The sequence below is a fragment of the Oncorhynchus nerka genome, linkage group LG16 (genome assembly GCF_034236695.1).
Source record: "Oncorhynchus nerka isolate Pitt River linkage group LG16, Oner_Uvic_2.0, whole genome shotgun sequence".
NCBI classification, from domain to species: domain Eukaryota; kingdom Metazoa; phylum Chordata; class Actinopteri; order Salmoniformes; family Salmonidae; genus Oncorhynchus; species Oncorhynchus nerka.
The window spans coordinates 7,735,539-7,756,289 of NC_088411.1; the positions used below are offsets into that span (position 1 = coordinate 7,735,539).

At 41.1% G+C, this 20,751-nt stretch overlaps 1 protein-coding gene across 1 annotated transcript in view; it reads right to left on the reverse strand.

The window, feature by feature from the left end:
* LOC115143960 (cadherin-related family member 1-like) overlaps positions 1 to 10,299 on the reverse strand; it is a 155,553-nt gene extending 145,254 nt beyond the window's left edge. The window contains exons 1-2 of the mRNA XM_065002382.1: positions 10,156 to 10,299; positions 9,477 to 9,572 (exon numbers count right to left, since the gene is read on the reverse strand). Coding sequence (XP_064858454.1) covers positions 9,477 to 9,572; positions 10,156 to 10,216 — 157 coding nt within the window. The 5' untranslated portion in view covers positions 10,217 to 10,299. The remainder of the gene's footprint in view (positions 1 to 9,476; positions 9,573 to 10,155) is intronic.
* Between the last annotated feature and the right edge of the window lie 10,452 nt (positions 10,300 to 20,751).

Consider the following 20,751-nt stretch of genomic DNA (forward strand, 5'->3'; position numbering starts at 1 on the left):
TATTTTCTAGAATGTACAGTACTATACTGGAAGCACAGCGGATAGTGAAATGTTGCAGATCTACAATGTAGGCAGCTCGTGCCAACAATTGACAGTATTTTCTGTTCTATGTACAGTTGGAGTCGGAAGTTTACATACACCTTAGCCAAATACTTTTAAACTCAGTTTTTCACAATTCACTGTCTTAGGTCAGTTAGGATCACCACTTTATTTTAAGAATGTGAAATATCAGAATAATAGGAGAGAGAATGATCTACTTCAGCTTTTTTATTTATTTCATCACATGGGTCAGAAGTTAAGATTCACTCAATTACTATTTGGTAGCATTGCCTATAAATTGTTGAACGTGGGTCAAACATTTCGGGTAGCTTTCCACAAGCTTCACAAAATAAGTTCCCCCTGACAGAGCAGGTGTAACTGAGACAGGTTTGTAGACCTTGCTCGCACACGCTTTTGGATTGAAGATTGAGGTCAGGACTATGATGGCCACTCCAATATCTTGACTTTGTTGTCCTTAACCTGTCTGATATCACAAATGTATGCGATATGACGAAATACAATCACATTTACACACGCACACACGCACACACACACACACACACACACACACACACACACACACACACACACACACACACACACACACACACACACACACACACACACACACACACACACACACACACACACACACACAGAGACAAATGCATGAAACCAATTGATTTATTATCGATAACATCTCACATTCTCTTCCACCATGGAAGACACAGGGCCATGAGACACCAGTCCAGTTCCACTAACCAGCATTATTTATTTTTAGAATTTGAACAGGGTGAGGGAGCACAAAGCACACACAAGCTGCATTCAGTAACAATATTCTTATTTGTCTTTTAAATAAAAGGCAGTTGCTCCCTGACAGCACAAGGAACTTTGATCGTATTAAAAGGGCAAGGGAGACTAGCCAATAGAAGCATATACTCAATCATAAATACCACTCAAACGGACAGCAGTTCATCCAAACCATATGGCAAGTGGCATATGGCAAATGCCAAGTGTCATACAACAAAAATCCCAAAGATGGCAAGTGCGCTCTGCCGTAGGTTTTCATATTGCAAATGGTCACAAAGTCAAGACCCAAGGGGCAAATTTAGAAAATCTACAATTTTAGAAATATTCAACACCCTCTAAAAAAGTGCTTTCTGGACAATTATACATATGTAATAGCCGTATGAACATACCTTTGTCTTATTTTATTGAGTTTGTCCATAAGGCCTATGTTTTGTCCATTTGCAATATATAATCATAGGAAGTCGGCCTCCGAACCCAAAAGTCAGTGAACCATAGCCAAATGGCATAAGACATGTCCAAATGTCATTCATAAGTATTGAAAGTACCAAATCAGGATGTTATGTCCACTTGCCATATATGATCATAGGAAGTCAGCTTCCGAAACCAAAAGTCAGTGAACCATGTCCAAATGGCATTTATACTAACCAAATGATATATATATATATCACTATGTTAAGCCCTGAATCAACCTAGATGGTCTATTTGTCATGTTTGATCATAGGAAGTCATAGGAAGTAAGAATTTGGTGCAATGAGAGAGAAGTGGGACTCGAACGTTTTTTAAAGATTTTTTGGAAAACATCCAAAATGCCCCCTATTGGATGGGCACAGGTGGAGAGTGCTCCCTACCCGGCCATGGACCCCTTGCATCCCCCTAAAGGCATTAAAACCATTTTAAAAATGTGCTGCTGTTAACCCGTTCAGATTACCATGTCTGACAATGGGCATTTACCATCACGAATTTGACATGCTCTAATATACTGCAGAAATGCCCAATTGACTGGCCCGTTGATCTCGGGATGCCCGGGTAGTGATAGTTGTTCCTTTCCATCACTCGTTGGTGTTGATTTCAGCATGTCCATTTGGTAATGGTAAATCCCTCATTAAAAACATTGCAAATGTACCGTCTATTTGCAATGTCTTACAATGTATTTTTTTTTGGAAAACATCCAAATTGACCAGGGATGCCCTCTATTGGTTGGGCACAGGTGGGGGGGGGGGGGGGGGGGTGCTCCCTACACGGCCATAGACCCCTTGCACCCCCCTAAAGGCATTAAAAATAATTTCAAAAATGTGCTACTGGTAACCCGTTCAGGTACCCAGGTGCTCGACTGTCCTTTTGCAATGTCTTACAATGGATATTTACGATCACGAATTTGACATGCTCTAATATACTGCAGAAATGCCCAACTGACTATGCCCATTGAACGCCGAGCACTGATGGCTGTTCCTCTCCATCGCTTAAACTTATTGCAAATGGACAAAAGTCAGCCATCAAGTCAGCATCCATCAGTCAATAAGATATCATTCTAACACCAAACTGATACATACCTACACCAAAGCCACTTTGTCCAACACATTTAGAATCCAACTATCACATATTTCAGAGCAGGCCCAATATTCACACGCCTTCAGTTTAAACCATAGTAAAAACTTAAAACACGTAGTTACGTTCTAGCTACAGCTCCAGTTCTGACATTATGTGTAGGTCTAGCTGAGGCGACCCCGAATCCCAAGTTTTGGCTCGATTGGTCATTCGGAGCCCGAGCAGTAATTAGTACTGAAAATCAATTTCTTTTGTGCGTTGCTATGCGGTCCCTGAATGAGCTATCTGACAGAACCTGTATGGTCTGTCTCTATGGGCCGAAGTGGTCTCAATGCACCTAGTCTTGTGATTCTGTACCTTTTCTAAATGTAATAATTTTCGCAATATTTAAAACGAATTGAGGTCATTGCAAACGGTTGAGGCTATTTCTCATCTGGAGACACATAACTCACCATGCACTATCGACTTAGAAATCTGTTCTAGAGCTTAAGTTTCCGAGCTCTAGGTCTGACGGTTCTTTGATGGTGCGAACGCCAGTATCTATTGCAGGCTCTGTGTGTCTATAAGCCCCACACTGTTAATTCATCCTTGCTGTGAGTGTGTGTGAGAGTTTTCCTTGGACATCTGTTGGGAGAAATTACTGATTTAAGTTCATTTTGGAAAGATGTGACCTTTTTAACCCTTCGAAACAGCCCCTATGACCCCAATTTAAGGCACTTCCGGTTGGCACAGGAAGCTGAAAGTAAACACATATCCTCATCGGGGTAGGCCTTTACAGAATCCCAAGTTTCAAGTCTTTACGTTAAGAACTGACTGATTTACAGAGGGTTGAATGCCGTGTTTTTACCTAACTGCAGGTTGGTAAAAATCAAAAAGTTTTAGGGTGAATTTAACCACTTCCGGTTGCTCCAGGAAGCTTAGAATCCACAAAGGTAGTCCTCATAGTGGCCTGATGGATTTTCATCAAAGACAGTTTGATATGGCATTCATAACCCCCATAGGCTTCAGGTTGAAGTCAGGGCAGCAGGAAATGTATTCCTACGTGGAGAGATGTCATTGTAAACTGCTTGATTAAAACACCCTGCTTTCACTGTTAAGGGTTAATTCCACACAGTCAAGGTTTGCAGAGATTGGGAGGTCCTTAGGAACGTTCCTCTGGTTGAATTATGCTTCTAGCCTTAACGGTTCTGCCGCTGTCACCCAAAAGCACCTCAAATTTAGGTCAGGCTTCGTTATGGGCCTGTTATTTGCACGGTCGCTGCAGTCACACAGAGCGAGCTACGGTCAAGTGGGGCATCTCCATGAACTCGGCACGGCCTAGAAACTACGGTGATGACATTGGCCAACACTTTTAGTGTTGATTTCAGTCTGTCATTTTGGTAATGGTTCAGCACTTTTTAAACTTATTGCAAATGGACAAAGTCAGCCACCAAGTCAGCGTACATCAGTCAATAAGATATCATTCTGACACCAAACTGGTACATACTGACACCAAACTGGTACATACTGACACCAAACCCACTTTGTCCAATTCGTTTAGATGCCAAAAATCACATATTTTAGAGCAGGCCCAAAATTCACAACGCTATTTAAGTTTTAAAAACGTAAAAACATGTAGTTATGTTCTAGCTTCGGGTCCAGTTCTGACATTGTGTGTAGGCCTAGCTGAGGTGACCCTGAATCCCGAGTTTCGGCACGATAGGTCATTCGGGGCGCAAGCAGCGACCTTAATTATTGCTGAAAATCCACTTTTCCCGGGTGTTGCTACGGTGTCCCTGAATGAGCTATCGGGCAGAAACTTTAGGGTCCATTTCTATGGGCCGAGATGGTTTCAATGCACCTAGTCTTGTTACTCTGGGACTTTTCTAAATGCCGTCATTTTCCTGATGGTCAAAATGAATTGAAGTCATTGCAAATATACAAGGCTGTTTCTCAGCCTGAGAACCTAATAGAGCCTCATAACTCACTGTGTACTATCGAATTAGGCTCTAGAACATGTATACAAAGTTTCAGAGCTCTAGGTCTGACGGTTCTTTGATAGTTTGAACGCAGGTAACTATTATACGCCCAGTGTGTCTACGTATAAGCCTCACTTTGTGTCACTCCCCATTGACTGTGTGAGTTCAGAAAAATCACAGAAAATCACAGAAATCACAGAACTCTGAAACTCTCCTGAACAGACTCGTCTGAACATGCCGCAACTGGAACTGGAAAAAACAACAACATTTCTTTCACCAATTGTACATTGCACGATTTCTCTTAAATAACGATAGATAAATGGCTGTTGTCTTTTTCCTGACACCGTAGGTTCATGTACTTTGACGTGAAGCCGTCAAATTAGTGCCCTATTACCGTTTTTGACCTTTAATCCCAGAAAATGGGCCTCAATGCCATCTTGTTTCTGGGCTAAAAGCCCATTTGCCCCAACCCGTGCTCACCGAGTTTTGTCTTCGAACTCTTTTCAGTTTAGGAGAAATGACCATGTCACTTTGGTGGTGTTTTGTCCATTTGCAAAAAGCAGCTATCTGGTGGAATTTTCTGGTACGGCGGAAAAATGATAAAAAATGTAAAATGTTATAAAGCGGAAACCAAATGTCCGAGGGACTTCATTCGATGACTTCCCGGAAGAGCGTGCACGGCATGAGGCCGCCGGCCTATTTTAATAACACTCGCGGGCATCTAGTAAGGGACCGTACATTTGCCATATGGAAATCCTCATCAATCATATGGGAAATTCCAAATGGTTCCATAATGAAAGAAAATAGAGGTGTAGATAATAGTATGAAATCGATTTGTGAGAATGATTTATGCCTGTTTGCGTAGAAGGTGCAATTGGATTACATAGAATTACACTACCACTCAAAAGTTTCGGGTCACTTAGAATTTTTTTTGAAAGAAAAGCACATTTTTTGTCCATTAAAATAACATTAAATTGATCAGAAATACAGTGTAGACATTGTTAATGTTGTAATTGACTATTGTAGCTGGAAACTGATTTTTTTTTAATGGAATATCTACATAGGCGTACAGAGGCCTTTTTCTCAGAAACTATCCATCGTATGATTACTTTTCATTTTTAGGAAATGTTTTACTCAATTATTTTGATCAATGGTGAGCTCACCCGTGATGTGGTGAATTGTAAATAGTAATTGCTATTAGCTATTTCAAATTGTGGTTTCTGTCAGCCGAGAGTTAGATAATATAACCTTGTGTTACGTCAATCTTTCCTCAGTTAGTGCGTGGACTAATGCACCCTACATTGTCCAGTTTGGATGATTGTGTTGCCGTTTCTGTTGAATGTTTGAAAATTGCATCTAAAAACAAACTGGTCACGTTCAGGACAATACTTTGTAAGAACTATGTTTGTGCAAAATGTTTCCTTGAAAAAACAGTGTGGCCAACTCAAACGCTGAAGCGTTCTAATCGCACCGGTTTGAGCATACGCTGCAGGGACCACTGTAGAATGATCACACCCGTTTACTGGTAAGTGTCAAGGGGTAAATAAAGGCAATTTTCTTTCCATTATGGATACATTTGAGGAAAGTGTTTCTGCCTTCTTGTTCTTCGCCTTTTCCCAATATGGTAATTCTGAGTTTCTTATGTATCATTATGATTACACCTTTAGTTTTGTTTGAGGCTGATGGAAAAAGGCAGCCAGTATGTACAAATGGTTCTCTATTCTATGTGAGTCCTTTTGGAGCAGGTGTGTTTCTTGGAGCATTGCTATATGAACATGGCTTTTTGCTAGGTTATCAGGGCAGTTGGAACATTTAATAAAGAAGTTTCGACCTTTTAACTTCCAAGAGAGAATAGCTAGTATTGCCATGGTAAAAAAAAGTATTATTCATGATTTAAATTGTTATCTTTACTGTTAATAAGCCCATGGATGTGAAACAAAAAGCAGAACCCACATGCACCCGTCATCCACCTTTAAAGTTAAGTTTGCAGACTTGAGGAATTAAGGTGGGTGATGAAGAAAAAAAGAAGAGAAAAGGAAAAACAAATAGGACAACTATAACATCAATGCAAGCCTATACTGTCAATGGAATGGCTGTGAGAGCCATAGCTCTTGTTCCATAACCCTCATTATTATTAGCAATATGATCTAAATGACCTTAAACATAATGTAGCCTCAATTTTTATTAAGCACAAATGCAGTCTATAATCTAGATCTTCACAATAATTAAATCATTGCCTGTAGGCCAAGTCAACCCTGGGAGATAAATTCAGGAGTGTAACCTGAGTGGCACACAAAATGTCAACAGGAAGAAAAAATAATAATTGTGTGGTAGCCTATATAGGACTGGCGATCTATCCTGAACAGTTTATCCCATAGGGATGCAATGCGCTGTAGCTATAACGACACAGGGCGAGACCCAAATGCAGACAAAGGAGACAAATGGTTTGAGTCTCTGATATTTATTAAAAGACAAGGGACAGGCAATAGGAAGGTTGAGGACAGGCAGAAGTTCAAAAACCAGGTCAGAGTCCGAAAGGTACCAGGCGGCAGGCTCGAGGTCAGGACAGGCTGAATGGTCAGGCAGGAGGACTCAGTGTCAGGGCAGGCAGAAAAGGTTGGAACCGGGAGGGCTAAAAAACAGAGACTAGGAACACAGGAGCACAGAAAAAACATGTTGGTACGCTTGACAAGACGAACTGGCAACAGACAAACAGAGAACACAGGTGTAAATGCACTGGGGATAATGGGGAAGTTGGGCAACACCTGGATGGGGGTGGAGACAAGCACAAAGACAGGTGAAACAGATCAGGGTATGACAGTAGCCCCTCAAGGAAGCAACTCCAGTCTGTATAGCGTGTCAATACATTGAGTGTGTAAAACATTAGGAACCTCTCCTAATTTTGAGTGTCAACCCCTTTTGCCTTCAGAACAGCCTCAATTCATTGGGATATGGACTCTACAAGGTGTCGAAAGTGTTCAACAGGGATGCTGACCTATGTTGACTCCAATGCTTCAAACAGTTGTGTTAAGTTGGCTGGATGTTATTCTTTAACCTGTCTCCTTCCCATCTTTACTGATTGAAGTGGATATAACAGGTGATATAAATAAGGCCTTCATCTGGATTCACCTGGTCAGTCAATATCATGGAAAGAGCAGGTGTTCCTAATGTTTTGTACACTCAGTGTACATTGTCCATTAGTTGGTGTGGAGTCATCATTGTCTAAATATCCTGCACCACGGGCAATATAATAACAACAAAGTCCAATGTTCAGAAATGATAATAATGTGTTCCTTTTACCCAATTGAGGGGGTGTCCTCATCATTGTCTTATGCTAAGTGTCACATCACAGCCATAGGCTAGGCTGCATGATTGTGGGTGGATAGCATACCTGAATACTGAGACAGTCAAATTGGGGTTAGCCTAGATCTGTCGGCTCATCCCCTTTTGTGTTGGGCTTGATGTGCTTCTCGAAGAATTCCACTGCATCCTTTGCAGTGGAAAATGTGTGTGTTGTATTTCGTAAGGTCAAGATGAGTTTTACCGGGATCTCAGGTTTAGATTGCGTAGCTGGGATCTCACCTCGTTGTAGCTTGCCCTCTGTTTAGCAGTTCGGCATTCAGATCGTGGTAGATTCTGATCCTCTTCTCTGCATATGATTCCTTTGCGAGGTGAACAATTTGGTGTTTGACATCAAAACTGTGGATTTGTACAATCAGGCACGACATCCATTCCGGAGAGGACCCGTGCAGTGCGCAATGTTTATCAGTGGCATGGGACTCAGCTTCTTCTGCCCAAACAGTTCATTGAAAAGATAGCTCATGAAGGAAGTTTCAAGTCCTGTGACCCTCACATTGAATTTACAGGAATAAGTTTAGAGTGATTATTTTTTAGAAGATTGATTTCCCACTGTCTCCAAATGTTACACTTTAGTTGATTAGGTATCCACTTTAGAAATTAACAGTGCAAGAGTTTTAATTGCATGTCAAGGTCAGAGGTAATTTTCTCACAAACAATCTCTCGGATAGTAGTGACAAAATCTTTTTGTTGCAGAATGTTGAGAGCTGCCATGTTCCCACAGGTGAATTGTGAAAGGACAGAATATGCCAGCTGCTGGAGTGAAATAGACCTGCTATTGTTCTTCGTAATCAATAAGTCCTATACCTTATTGTAATGTTGCCAGTTAATTGAAAATAAGTGTTAATTAATAGTTATTTTGTAAAAGAAAGTCACAAGAAAGCGACCAGTTTCAATTGTTGAATAAAAATAGTCAAGTGTGATCTCATGTATAGTAGTGTAAATGCTCCAGTACCTGTTTTCAAAGTATTTCTGCCATTTTGTTTCATAGCTGGTAAATAAATAGCACAAAATCAAAGAACTACGAATCCTATATAGTCTATCCCACCTCGTACTGCAACACTGTCTAGCTGGGGGCTGTGAGCACAGGAAGAGCCACGTCAAAGATTCATTTTTTAGACACTCTGCGCACAGGCCTAAAATTTGGTCTAAATTTGGTCTTCACAAGCTAGGTTGTTTATCTATGTTTGAGTTTCAACTGCTAGGGAAGAGAAGACAATGCTTCTACTAATCCGACTCAATCGGTAACCTCCTGCCCTTAAAGGAGCAGGTGAAAATGTTTGTCTCGTCTGTGATATTTTGATAAATGTGATAAATTACTCATAAATTACTCGTCATAAAAAATACATATTATTCAATATACCACGTTAGTTTCTTCTTACTAGTAATACATGTATTGTTTTAGAAACATAACAAAGCATGCTCATCTGTTTTTGTGTGTTTTGTTGGTATAGTTTTCTCTGCATTTTTTTTTTATCTACCTGCCAGTGACTGGTTGACCAAAATGTTAATTTATTGCCAAGTTCCTTGAAAGTTGCCTATGGGCAAGGAGAAACTGAAATCCATGGCTTGATTTTATTTAAACAGCCATTGCAAACGTCATCTAACTTTAGCCACGACGGGCTAACGATCAATGGAATTGATAGGGGCATGTGAGCATGTATTACTTATTTTTTGCTAAATTACCATGTTAGTAACATCAAACCATATATAGAGTTGATTTCAGGTTATTTGGACATTTTTGTGGGGGTTAGGGTCAGGTCTTACCGACAGGAGTGTCCTCTGTCAGACTGAAGAGTGCCAGGTTTCCGTTGCTACTGTAGGGCCCATTATCGTAGAAAAATGGGGCGTAGTCTGCTTGTGCTAGAAGAAATAGACCAAGACTCTAATCCATTTGTTGTTATACTGTACCGCTAATTCCCCCTAATGACATCTTAGCACTGGCTGTGGGTGTCAGATAAACAGAGCAGGGTATATTGTACTAACCCCCTCTGCTTTCTCTATCCCTTGACTGGGATTACAGGCGCAGTTACGTCAACCAGCCCAAAAATATACACACTTTTCTTGACTTTTCCCCACACCATCAAAGGTAATTCAAATAGATTTTTTTCAAATACATACAGTATTCACAATTGATGGTACTGTGGTGTAATTTTACATTCTTCAAAATCACTTGGGCGTTTCAAACAATATCCAACTACTTCTATTAAATCATAAGATATTGCACTCACTTTCAACTAGCAGGTAAGCAGGTGACGGGAGGAAAGGCAAGCATTAAATACAGAACAGGAAAAACAGGTTCTTAGCTCTACAGTGTATGATTATGAAAATGCTAGCCATCTTTCAAAGCCCTCTAGTGCAATTGAAAACCATTAACAATCAGAACAAGGCTTAATTAAGTTGCCATTCAGGTATACATGAAGCAAAAAGAAAAAGGTAGACTTACCAAAGCAAACATGCACTAATACAAGAAGCAGTGAAAAATGTAACTTCTTGACATTCTTCATCCTAGAGAGCAAAGCATGAAAGCACACCAAGAAAAGAGCTTGTGGAAGTGTATATACTACAGTTAGTTTTGTACACGAGGTGTCCTTCAAGGTGATTTATGGGGAACTAGAGAAGGAAGGCTTAGGCAGATGCCCACATACTAATCCAATAACACGTCTTAACCCGGGAGACGCATATAGACCCCCCCTTCTCTCCAATCAGGCCATTTACCGCCGATTGTCGGGCAGGGGGCGGGTGAGCAAGAGAGGGGCTTGGGGTCTGGGAATGTTCACTCTGTGAGAGCCTTGCCCAGAAGGAGCTGAACTGGAAAACACTAAAAGGCTAAAAAGATATTGATTAATGTGATGAGAAAATTAACTCATGTGTATTTAATATATAGATATCTATTACATCAAGAATACATATTTCTTAATTGATATGTAATTCATCATCTTGATTCATGCATGATTGATGTGTAATTAATGTGTAAAAAAAATCTGAATTAAAATTAAATTAATTATTTTACAGTTGTGCAGGTGGGAATGTATTACAATTAATATTTAAATTGCTTGAATAAAGTAAAACACTGTGGGGATACAGTGCCTTACAAAAGTATTCATCCCCCTTGGCGTTTTTCATATTTTCTTGAGTTACAACCTGTAATTTAACTTCACTAAGGTAGGGGGCACAATTTTCACTTCCGGATGAAAAGCGTGCCCAAAGTAAACTGCCTGCTACTCAGGCCCAGAAGCTAGGATATGCATATAATTGATAGATTTAGATAGAAAACACTCTAAAGTTTCCAAAACGTATACAAAAATGTCTGTGCGTATAACAGAACTGAATTGGCAGGCGAAAACCTGAGAAATATCCATCCAGGAAGTGGGATTTTTTATGTTTGTAGTTTTCTATTGAATGCCATTATAGTATCCATTGATTTAGGACTCAAATTGCACTTCATGTGGCTTCCACTAGATGTCACCAGTCTTTAGAAATTGTTTCAGGCTTGTATTCTGAAAAATGAGGGAGTAAGACCACTCTGAATGAGTGGACACTGCAGGGTCCCGGAACTTTTTCATGTGCGTGACCGAGGGCACGCCTTTCTTGTTTACCTTTTATATTGACAACGTTATTGTCCGGTTGATATATTATCGATTATTTAGACTAGAAACAACCTGAAGATTGATTATAAACATAATTTGAAATGCTTCTACGAACTTTACGGATACTATTTGGATTTTTTGTCTGCCTGTGGATTACTGAACAAAACTGGACATAGACAAAATAGTCCAAATTGGTGAAGTGAAATGAAAAAAATTATGGAAAAGTGGTGATTGCATATGTATTCACCCCCTTTGCTATGAATCCCCTAAATAAGATCTGGTGCAACCAAATAACCTCAGAAGTAAGAAAAATAGTGAAATAAAGTCCACTAGTGTGCAATCTAAGTGTCACATGATCTCGGTATATATACACCTGTTCTGAAAGATCCCAGAGTCTGCAACACCACTAAGCAAGGGGCACCACTAAGCAAGCGGCACCATGAAGACCAAGGAGCTCTCCAAACAGGTCAGGCACGAAGTTGTGGAGAAGTACAGATCAGGGTTGGGTTATAAAACAAATATCTCAAACCTTGAACATCCCACAGAGCACCATTAAATCCATTATTAAGAACATGGATAGAATATGGCACCACAACAACTCTGCCAAGAGAGGGCTGCCCACCAAAACTCACAGACCAGGCAAGGAGGGCATTAATCAGAGAGACAACAAAGAGACCAAAGAACCCTGAAGGAGCTGCAAAGCTCCACAGCGGAGATTGAAATATCTGACCATAGGGCGACTTTAAACCGTACACTACACAGAGCTGGGCTTTACGGAAGAGTGGCCAGAAAAAAAAGCCATTGCTTAAAGAAAAAAATAAGCAAACACGTTTGGTGTTCGCCACAGGCATGTGAGAGACTCCCCAAACATATGGAAAAAGGTACCCTGGTCAGATGAGACTAAAATTGAGCTATTTGGCCATCAAGAAAAACACTATGTCTGGCGCAAAGCCAACACCTCTCAACACCCCGAGAACACCATCCCCATAGTGAAGCATGGTGGTGGCAGCATCGTGTTGTGGGGGATGTTTTTCATCGGCAGGGACTGGGAAACAGGTCAGAATTGAAGGAATGATGGATGGCGCTAAATACAGGGAAATTCTTGAAGGAAACCTGTTTCAGTCTTCCAGAGATTTTAGACTGGGACGGAGGTTCACCTTCCAGTAGGACAATAACCCTAAGCATACTGCTAAAGCAACACTCGAGTGGTTTAAGGGGAAATATTTAAATGTCTTTGAATGGCCTAGTCAAAGCCCAGACCTCAGTCCAATTAAGAACCTCTTCACCAGTGGAATCCATCCAACTTGAATCAGTTGGAGGAGTTTTGACTTAAAAAACTGGCAAAAATCCCAATGGCTAGATGTGCCATGCTTATGGAGACATACCCCAATTGTTATACACACTCAAGTTTCCTGTTTTTTCACTATAAAAAAATATGTATTATATCCAAAGTGGTAGGCATGTTGTGTAAATCAAATGAAAACAACAAAAAAAACATTTTAATTCCAGGTTGTAACGCAACAAAATAGGAAAAATGCCAAGGGGGTGAATACTTTTGCAAGCCACTGTAGTTATTTTGACAGCGTGGTTACTGGTGTCGTAGTAGATACTGTTTTTGTGCGTCATCACTCACTGCTCCTATCCCTGATGCCACACCCTCTAAATTATAAACCTGGATTAGCTAACACAACAAGCCATCGGAACACAGGAGTGATGGTTGCTGATAATGTACACCTATGTAAATATTCCATTAGAAATCACCCGTTTCTAGCTACAATAGTTATTTACAACATTAACAATTTCTATGCTGTATTTATGATCAATTTGATATTTTAATGGACGAAAAAATGTGCTTTTCTTTCAAAAACAAGGACATTTCTAAGTGACCACAAACTTTTGAATGGTAGTGTATGTTCAACCACAAGAGTACTAATGAGCTATCTGTGATAGAAAAAAATGATTAATAGTAGAGGATGACTGAAATTATATTATTTCAGTGTATATAAGGGAAGGACAGGTTAAAACTTCTTTGGGATGGTGGGCAGCATTTTCACTTTTGGATGAATAGCATGCCCAGAGTGAACTGCCTCCTACTCAGTCCCAGATGCTAATATATGCATTTTATTATTAGCATTGGATAGAAAACACTCTGAAGTTTCTAAAACTGTTTGAATGATGTCTGTGAGTATAACAGAACTCATATGGCAGGCAAAAACCTGAGAAAAAATCCAAACAGGAAGTGGGAAATCTGTGGTTTGTAGTTTCTGAACTCACCCCTGTCGAATACAGAGTGGTATATGGATTATTTTGCACTTCCTAAGGTTTCCATTAGATGCCAACCTCTTTAAAAGTTTTTAGAACTTTGTTTCAGGCTTATCATGTGAAGGGGGGCCGGATGGGAGCTGTTTGACTAAGGGGTCTGCCTGCAGCCTCGTTCTCAGTCACGCGCTTTCACATGAGGAGCTCTCGTTCCATTGCTTTTCTACAGACAATGGAATTATCCGGTTGGAACATTATTGAACTTTTATGATAAAAACATCCTAAAGATTGATTCTATACTTAGTTTGACAAGTTTCTTCGACCTGTAATATAACTTTTTGTCCGACTGGACCAGATCGCGCTTTTGGATTTGTTTACCAAACACCCTAACAAAAAAAGCTATTGAACATAAATGATGGACATTATCAAACAAAACAAGCATTTATTGTGGAACTGCGATTCCTGGGAGTGCATTCTGATGAAGATCATCAAAGTTAATATTTATAATGTTATTTATGAATAATGTTGACTACCCAACATGACGGATATTTCTCTGGTTGGTTTGGGCTCTGAGCGCCTTTCTCAGATTATGCTTTTTCCGTAAAGTTTTTTTGAAATTGACACAGCGGTTGCATTAAGAAGAAGGGTATCTATATTTCCATGTCTAACACTTTCATTTTCATCAACATTTATAATGAGTATTTCTCTGAATTCATGTGGCTCTCTGCAATATCTGTTCCAAACTGCATGTGTTGGAACTACTGAACTTAACACGCCAATGTAAAATAAGATTTTTGGATATAAATATGAACTTTACCGAACAATACATACATGTATTGTGTGACATGAAGTCCTATTAGTGTCATCTGATGAAGATCATCAAAGGTTAGTGATTAATTTTAACTCTATTTGTGCTTTTTGTGATTCTCTTTGGCTGGAAAAATGGCTGGGTTTTTCTGTGAGTTGGTGGTGAACTAACATAATAGTTTGTGGAGCTTTCGCTGTAAAGCATTTTTTAAATCAGACACAGTGGCTGGATTAATGAGAATTGTATCTTTAAAATGGTGCCTCATACTTGTATGTTTGAGAAATGTGAGTTATGAGATTTCTGTTGATTTTTATTTGGCGCCCTGCAATTTCATTGGCTGTTGGCAAGGGGTTCCACGAGGGGTTCCTGTCCTAGACAGGTTAATATTGAATACCGAAATGTCAGGGCTCTTAGCGAAGCTCACTTTTGATGCCTCAAATGCTGTACTTCACAAGAGATTGGAAAATCAACGTGGGCTATTGGGTCCAAGTAGTTACTGAAGTTGGGATGTTCGACAGAAACATTTGATTGAATTGTAATAGCTCTTCCATTCCTGTTTCAATGAGTAGGCCAAAGTAGGCTGAACAAAGCCTATAATAGTGTGCTTGTGGGTGTTCATTCTGAGCTTGTTTGACAGTTAGCCAACGAGCTGTCATGTTTGCGAGTCTCAGAACTACTGAAATCTATTTCCAGTGCCGTGGGAAGTTTCACTTACTCGTTTTACACGTGTTGCTGTTGTAGACGGATGAACCTTGCCAAGTGTTTATACGACGTTCACTTAAACAGGTAAATCCTGTCAGAACCCGTAGCGTTCGGGTAGCCATCCAAGGCATCCTCTATGTCTGCTAAGAACGTCTGTCTTTTGGCTTCCCTGGAACGGGTCAAAGGTACAGAAGTTTTTGTTGATTTTGACAAAGCGTTCCGTGCCAAGTGCGGGTGGAGGATTCGCTTCATCCTCTGGGAAAGTATGGCCTGAAAGGAAAAGCCAAGCTTTGGCTTTGTTGGTGAGGAGGTGCCATATTACTCTGTTTCGAATGGCCAAGAGGAAAAGACTGAGTGACTCCTAAGAGAGGTAAAGACTGAAACCTTCTGTAGTCTTCACTCCTTTGTGTACTGAGCTCTGGTTGCGAGCTTGGTTGCTTTGTTGGGTAGTGACGCTGTTGCACGTGACTATAGAGTCCCTCCAAGTGGTAACTTAACATGTGCATTCTGCTGCATAGAAGAGTTCACTTGGGCCCTTAGAGTACGTATTTTAGACATGTGACAGTAGCCCCTCCCCCCCACACTGTGCGGCTCCAGTAGCAAGACGATGCCTGCCAGAAGGATCGGCCCCCAGGACGAGGAGCGGGCCGGTCCAGGTGGTGAACGTGGAAATCCCGGATGATGTTGGGATTCAGAACGTCCTCCAGAACCCAACACCACTCCACTGGGCCATACCCCTCCTAGTCCACCAGATACTGCAGCCAACCCCCATTACGTTGGGAGTCCAGTAGAGGATTGACGGCATATGCACGGCCTCTCTCGATGTCCAGGGGGGGTGGAGGGGTGTCGTGTGGGGGACAGCATCAGCTAGGGGACCAGGAACCACCGGCCTTGAATGACCCCAAAACTGGGGGCTCAGCTTCTTGCAGGGCAGGCGGAGTGGGAGGTTCCTGGTAGAAAGCCAGACACAATCCCCAGGGCGGTACATGGGGTCTCACTGCGGTGGCGGTCTGCCTGCTCCTTTTGACGGTGGACAGTGCGCTTGAGTCTCACGTGAGCATCGCTCCAAAATTCTTCTGCGCGCCTGAACCAATCAACAACCGGAGGAGCTTCGGTCTGGCTCCACGGAGCCAGGACTTGCTGAAAACCCAGAACACACTGGAAGAGGTTCAACCCAGTGGAGGAGTAACGTAGTGAGTTCTGGGCATACTCCGCCCATGGAAGGAATCGAGCCCACTTTCCCTGCCGTCCTGACAGTGGCTCCTCAGGAACCTCCCCAGCTCCTGGTTCATCCTCTACACCTGCCCGTTGGACATAGGCCTATACCCGGAAGTGAGGCTGGAATAGTGCCTCAGCAAGCTGGAGAGCAGTAGGGAGACCAGAAAGAGAGATTAAACAATAGGATTTTGAACAGGAAGGGTTTTCCCTGCTGGAGCATTCTGGGGGATTTGGTTTGTGCACACGCGGAACAGGATTTGACGTAACGAGTGACGTCCTGCGCCAAGGTGGGCCACCAGTACTTCTCAGAGATGGATTGGGTAGTGCGAGAAATAACAGGATGTCCAGCGACGACAGCTGTGTGTGCCCAGGTCAGCAGCCGATACCTGCGGGAACGTAGATGCGCTTGGGAGGACAGTTAGTGGGTGCGGGCTCCCTCTCCAGAGCCTGGCGAATGTCCACATCTACATCCCAGACTACAGGAGCCACGAATCGGGAGGATGGGATTATAGGTGCATTCTGGAAAGGAACCTCTCCCGAATCGTAGAGACAGGACAGGGCATCGGCCTTGGTGTATTTTTTTAACCTGAAGTCGAACCTTGTGAAGAAAAGCGCCCACCTTGCTTGGCGCAGATTCAACTTCCCCACTGTCCGTATTTACTCCAGGTTCCGATGGTCGGTGAGGATGACGAATGGTTCCTTGGTGCCCTCCAGCCAGTGTCTCCACTCCTCTAATGCCAACTTCACTGCCAGGAGCTCTCGATCACCGACGCCATAATTCTTCTTTGCAGACACAGTATCTTAGAGTAATATGCACATGGATACAATGCACACAGATTCTGTTGATTACCCATATCTTTGAGGCCGAACTGCCACATCCACCAATGAAGCATCCACCACCAAAATCAAATTGTATTTGTCACATACACATGGTTAATGCGAGTGTAGCGAATTGCTTGTGCTTCTAGTTCCGACAATGCAGTAATAACCAACAAGGAATTTAACCTAACAATTTCACAACAAGTACCTTATACACACAAGTGTAAAGGGATGAAGAATATGTATATAAAGATATATGAATGAGTGATAGTACAGAACGGCATAGGCAAGATGCAGTAGATGGTATTGAGTACAGTATATACATATGAGATGAGTAATGTAGTGTATGTAAACATATAAAAGTGGCATTGTTTAAAGTGGCTAGTGATATATGTATTACATAAAGATGGCAAGGTGCAGTAGAAGGTATAGAGTACAGTATATACATATGAGATGAGTAATGTAAGGTATGTAAACATAATGTTAAGTGGCATTGTTTAAAGTGGCAAGTGATACATTTTTTACATAATTTTTTACAATATTAAAGTGGCTGGAGTTGACTCAGTATGTTGGCAGCAGCCACTCAATGTTAGTGGTGGCTGTTTAAACCTCTTGCAGCTCCCCCCCCTACTTTGTGCAATTTCCGCCTGAAGACACACCCAAATCTAACAGCCTGTAGCTCAGGCACAGAACCAAGGATATGCATATTATTGGTACCATTTGAAAGAAAACACTGAAGTTTGTGTAAATGTGAATTGAATGTAGGAGAATAACACAGAATAGATCTGGTTTAGATAAAACAATGAAAAAATATATATATATATATTTTTGTATCATCATCTTTAAAATGAACAAGATAAAACAAACATTCAGATAGGATGATGGGGACAATTCCAGTGAAAAATATAAGAGGGCAACAGTACTTGTGCAATGTTTCAGAGAGGTAAATTCCAAAATGAGTGTGCATGACATTTATCATGAAGGCACCCAGGTGTCCCACACAAGTAGCCCAAATGTACCCAAGTGGCCAAATTGGTGAAGGTATACATTTTGAAATAAATAACTATATACAAAATACCAAAATGGTATTCTAACACACCCCTCCAAAAAAAATCGAGAAAAAAAAATAAAAAATAAAAAGAGTTATTGATTAAAAAATATGAAAAAAAATATATATACAGTGGGGCAAAAAAGTATTTAGTCAGCCACTAATTGTGCAAGTTCTCCTACTTAAAAATATGAGAGAGGCCTGTAATTTCCATCATAGTTACACTTCAACTATGACAGACAAAAAAAACAAAAAAAATCCAGAAAATCACATTGTAGGATTTTTAATGAATTTATTTGCAAATTATGGTGGAAAATAAGTATTTGGTCAATAACAAAAGTTTATCTCAATACTTTGTTATATACCCTTTGTTGGCAATGGCAGAGGTCAAATGTTTTCTGTAAGTCGTCACAAGGTTTTCACACACTGTTGCTGGTATTTTGGCCCATTCCTCCATGCAGATCTCCTCTAGAGCAGTGATGTTTTGGGGCTGTTGCTGGGCAACACGGACTTTCAACTCCCTCCAAAGATTTTCTATGGGTTTGAGATCTAGAGACTGGCTCGGCCACTCCAGGACCTTGAAATGCTTCTTACGAAGCCACTCCTTCATTACCCGGGCGGTGTGTTTGGGATCATTGTCATGCTGAAAGACCCAGCCACGTTTCATCTTCAATGCCCTTGCTGATGGAAGGAAGTTTTCACTCAAAATCTCACGATACATGGCCCCATTCATTATTTCCTTTACATGGATCAGTCGTCCTGGTCCCTTTGCAGAAAAACAGCCCCAAAGCATGATATTTCCACCCCCATGCTTCACAGTAGGTATGGTGTTCTTTGGATGCAACTCAGCATTCTTTGTCCTCCAAACACGACGAGTTGAGTTTTTACCAAAAAGTTATATTTTGGTTTCATCTGACCATATGACATTCTCCCAATCTTCTTCTGGATCATCCAAATACTCTCTAGCAAACTTCAGACGGGCCTGGACATGTACTGACTTAAGCAGGGGGACACGTCTGGCACTGCAGGATTTGAGTCCCTGGCAGCGTAGTGTGTTACTGATGGTAGGCTTTGTTACTTTGGTCCCAGCTCTCTGCAGGTCATTCAGTAGGTCCCCCCATGTGGTTCTGGGATTTTTACTCACCGTTCTTGTGATCATTTTGACCCCACGGGGTGAGATCTTGCGTGGAGCCCCAGATCGAGGGAGATTATCAGTGGTATTGTATGTCTTCCATCCCCTAATAATTGCTCCCACAGTTGATTTCTTCAAACCAAGCTGCTTACCTATTGCAGATTCAGTCCTCCCAGCCTGGTGCAGGTCTACAATTTTGTTTCTGGTGTCCTTTGACAGCTCTTTGGTCTTGGTCATAGTGGAGTTTGGAGTGTGACTGTTTGAGGTTGTGGACAGGTGTCTTTTATACTGATAACAAGTTCAAACAGGTGCCATTAATACAGGTAACGAGTGGAGGACAGAGGAGCCTCTTAACCTCTAACGACGAGCAATCCCGTATCCGGGAGCGTAATTATAGCCTCAAGCTCATTACCATAACGCAACGTTAACTATTCATGAAAATCGCAAATGAAATAAAATAAATATATTCACTCACAAGCTTAGCCTTTTGTTAACAACACTGTCATCTCAGATTTTCAAAATATGCTTTTCAACCATAGCTACACAAGCATTTGTGTAAGAGTATTGATAGCTAGCATCGCATTAAGCCTAGCATTCAGCAGGCAACATTTTCACAAAAACAAGAAAAGCATTCAAATAAAATAATTTACCTTTGAAGAACTTCGGATGTTTTCAATGAGGAGACTCTCAGTTAGATAGCAAATGTTCATTTTTTCCAAAAATATTATTTGTGTAGGAGAAATCGCTCCGTTTTGTTCATCACGTTTGGCTAAGAAAAAAAACTAAAATTCAGTCATTACATAGCCAAACCTTTTTCCAAATTAACTCCATAATATCGACAGAAACATGGCAAACGTTGTTTAGAATCAATCCTCAAGGTGTTTTTCACATATCTATTCGATGATAAATCATTCATGGCAGTTGTGTTTCTCCTCGGAAGCAAATGGAAAAATACACGCAGCTGGAGATTACGCAATAATTGCGACGGAGGACACCAAGCGAGCACCTGGTAGATGTACTGTAAAATTGTCAATCTTCCAATGATATGCCTACAAATACGTCACAATGTTGCAGACACCTTGGGGAAACGACAGAAAGTGTAAGCTCATTCCTGGCCCATTCACAGCCATATAAGGAGACATTGGAACACAGCGCCTTCAAAATCTGGGGCACTTCCTTGGTTTCGCCTGTAGCATCAGTTCTGTGGCACTCACAGACAATATCTTTGCAGTTTTGGAAACGTCAGAGTGTTTTCTTTCCAAAGCTGCCAATTATATGCATAGTCGAGCATCTTTTCGTGACAAAATATCTTGTTAAAAAATGGGAACGTTTTTTTATCCAAAAATTAAAAGAGCGCCCCCTATATCCAAGAAGTTAACCTCTTAGGGATATGGAGACACTAGCGTCTCTTGTGGCCAATAGTCTGGGGAAATGCATCGCGCCAAATTCAAATAGTACTCGATAAA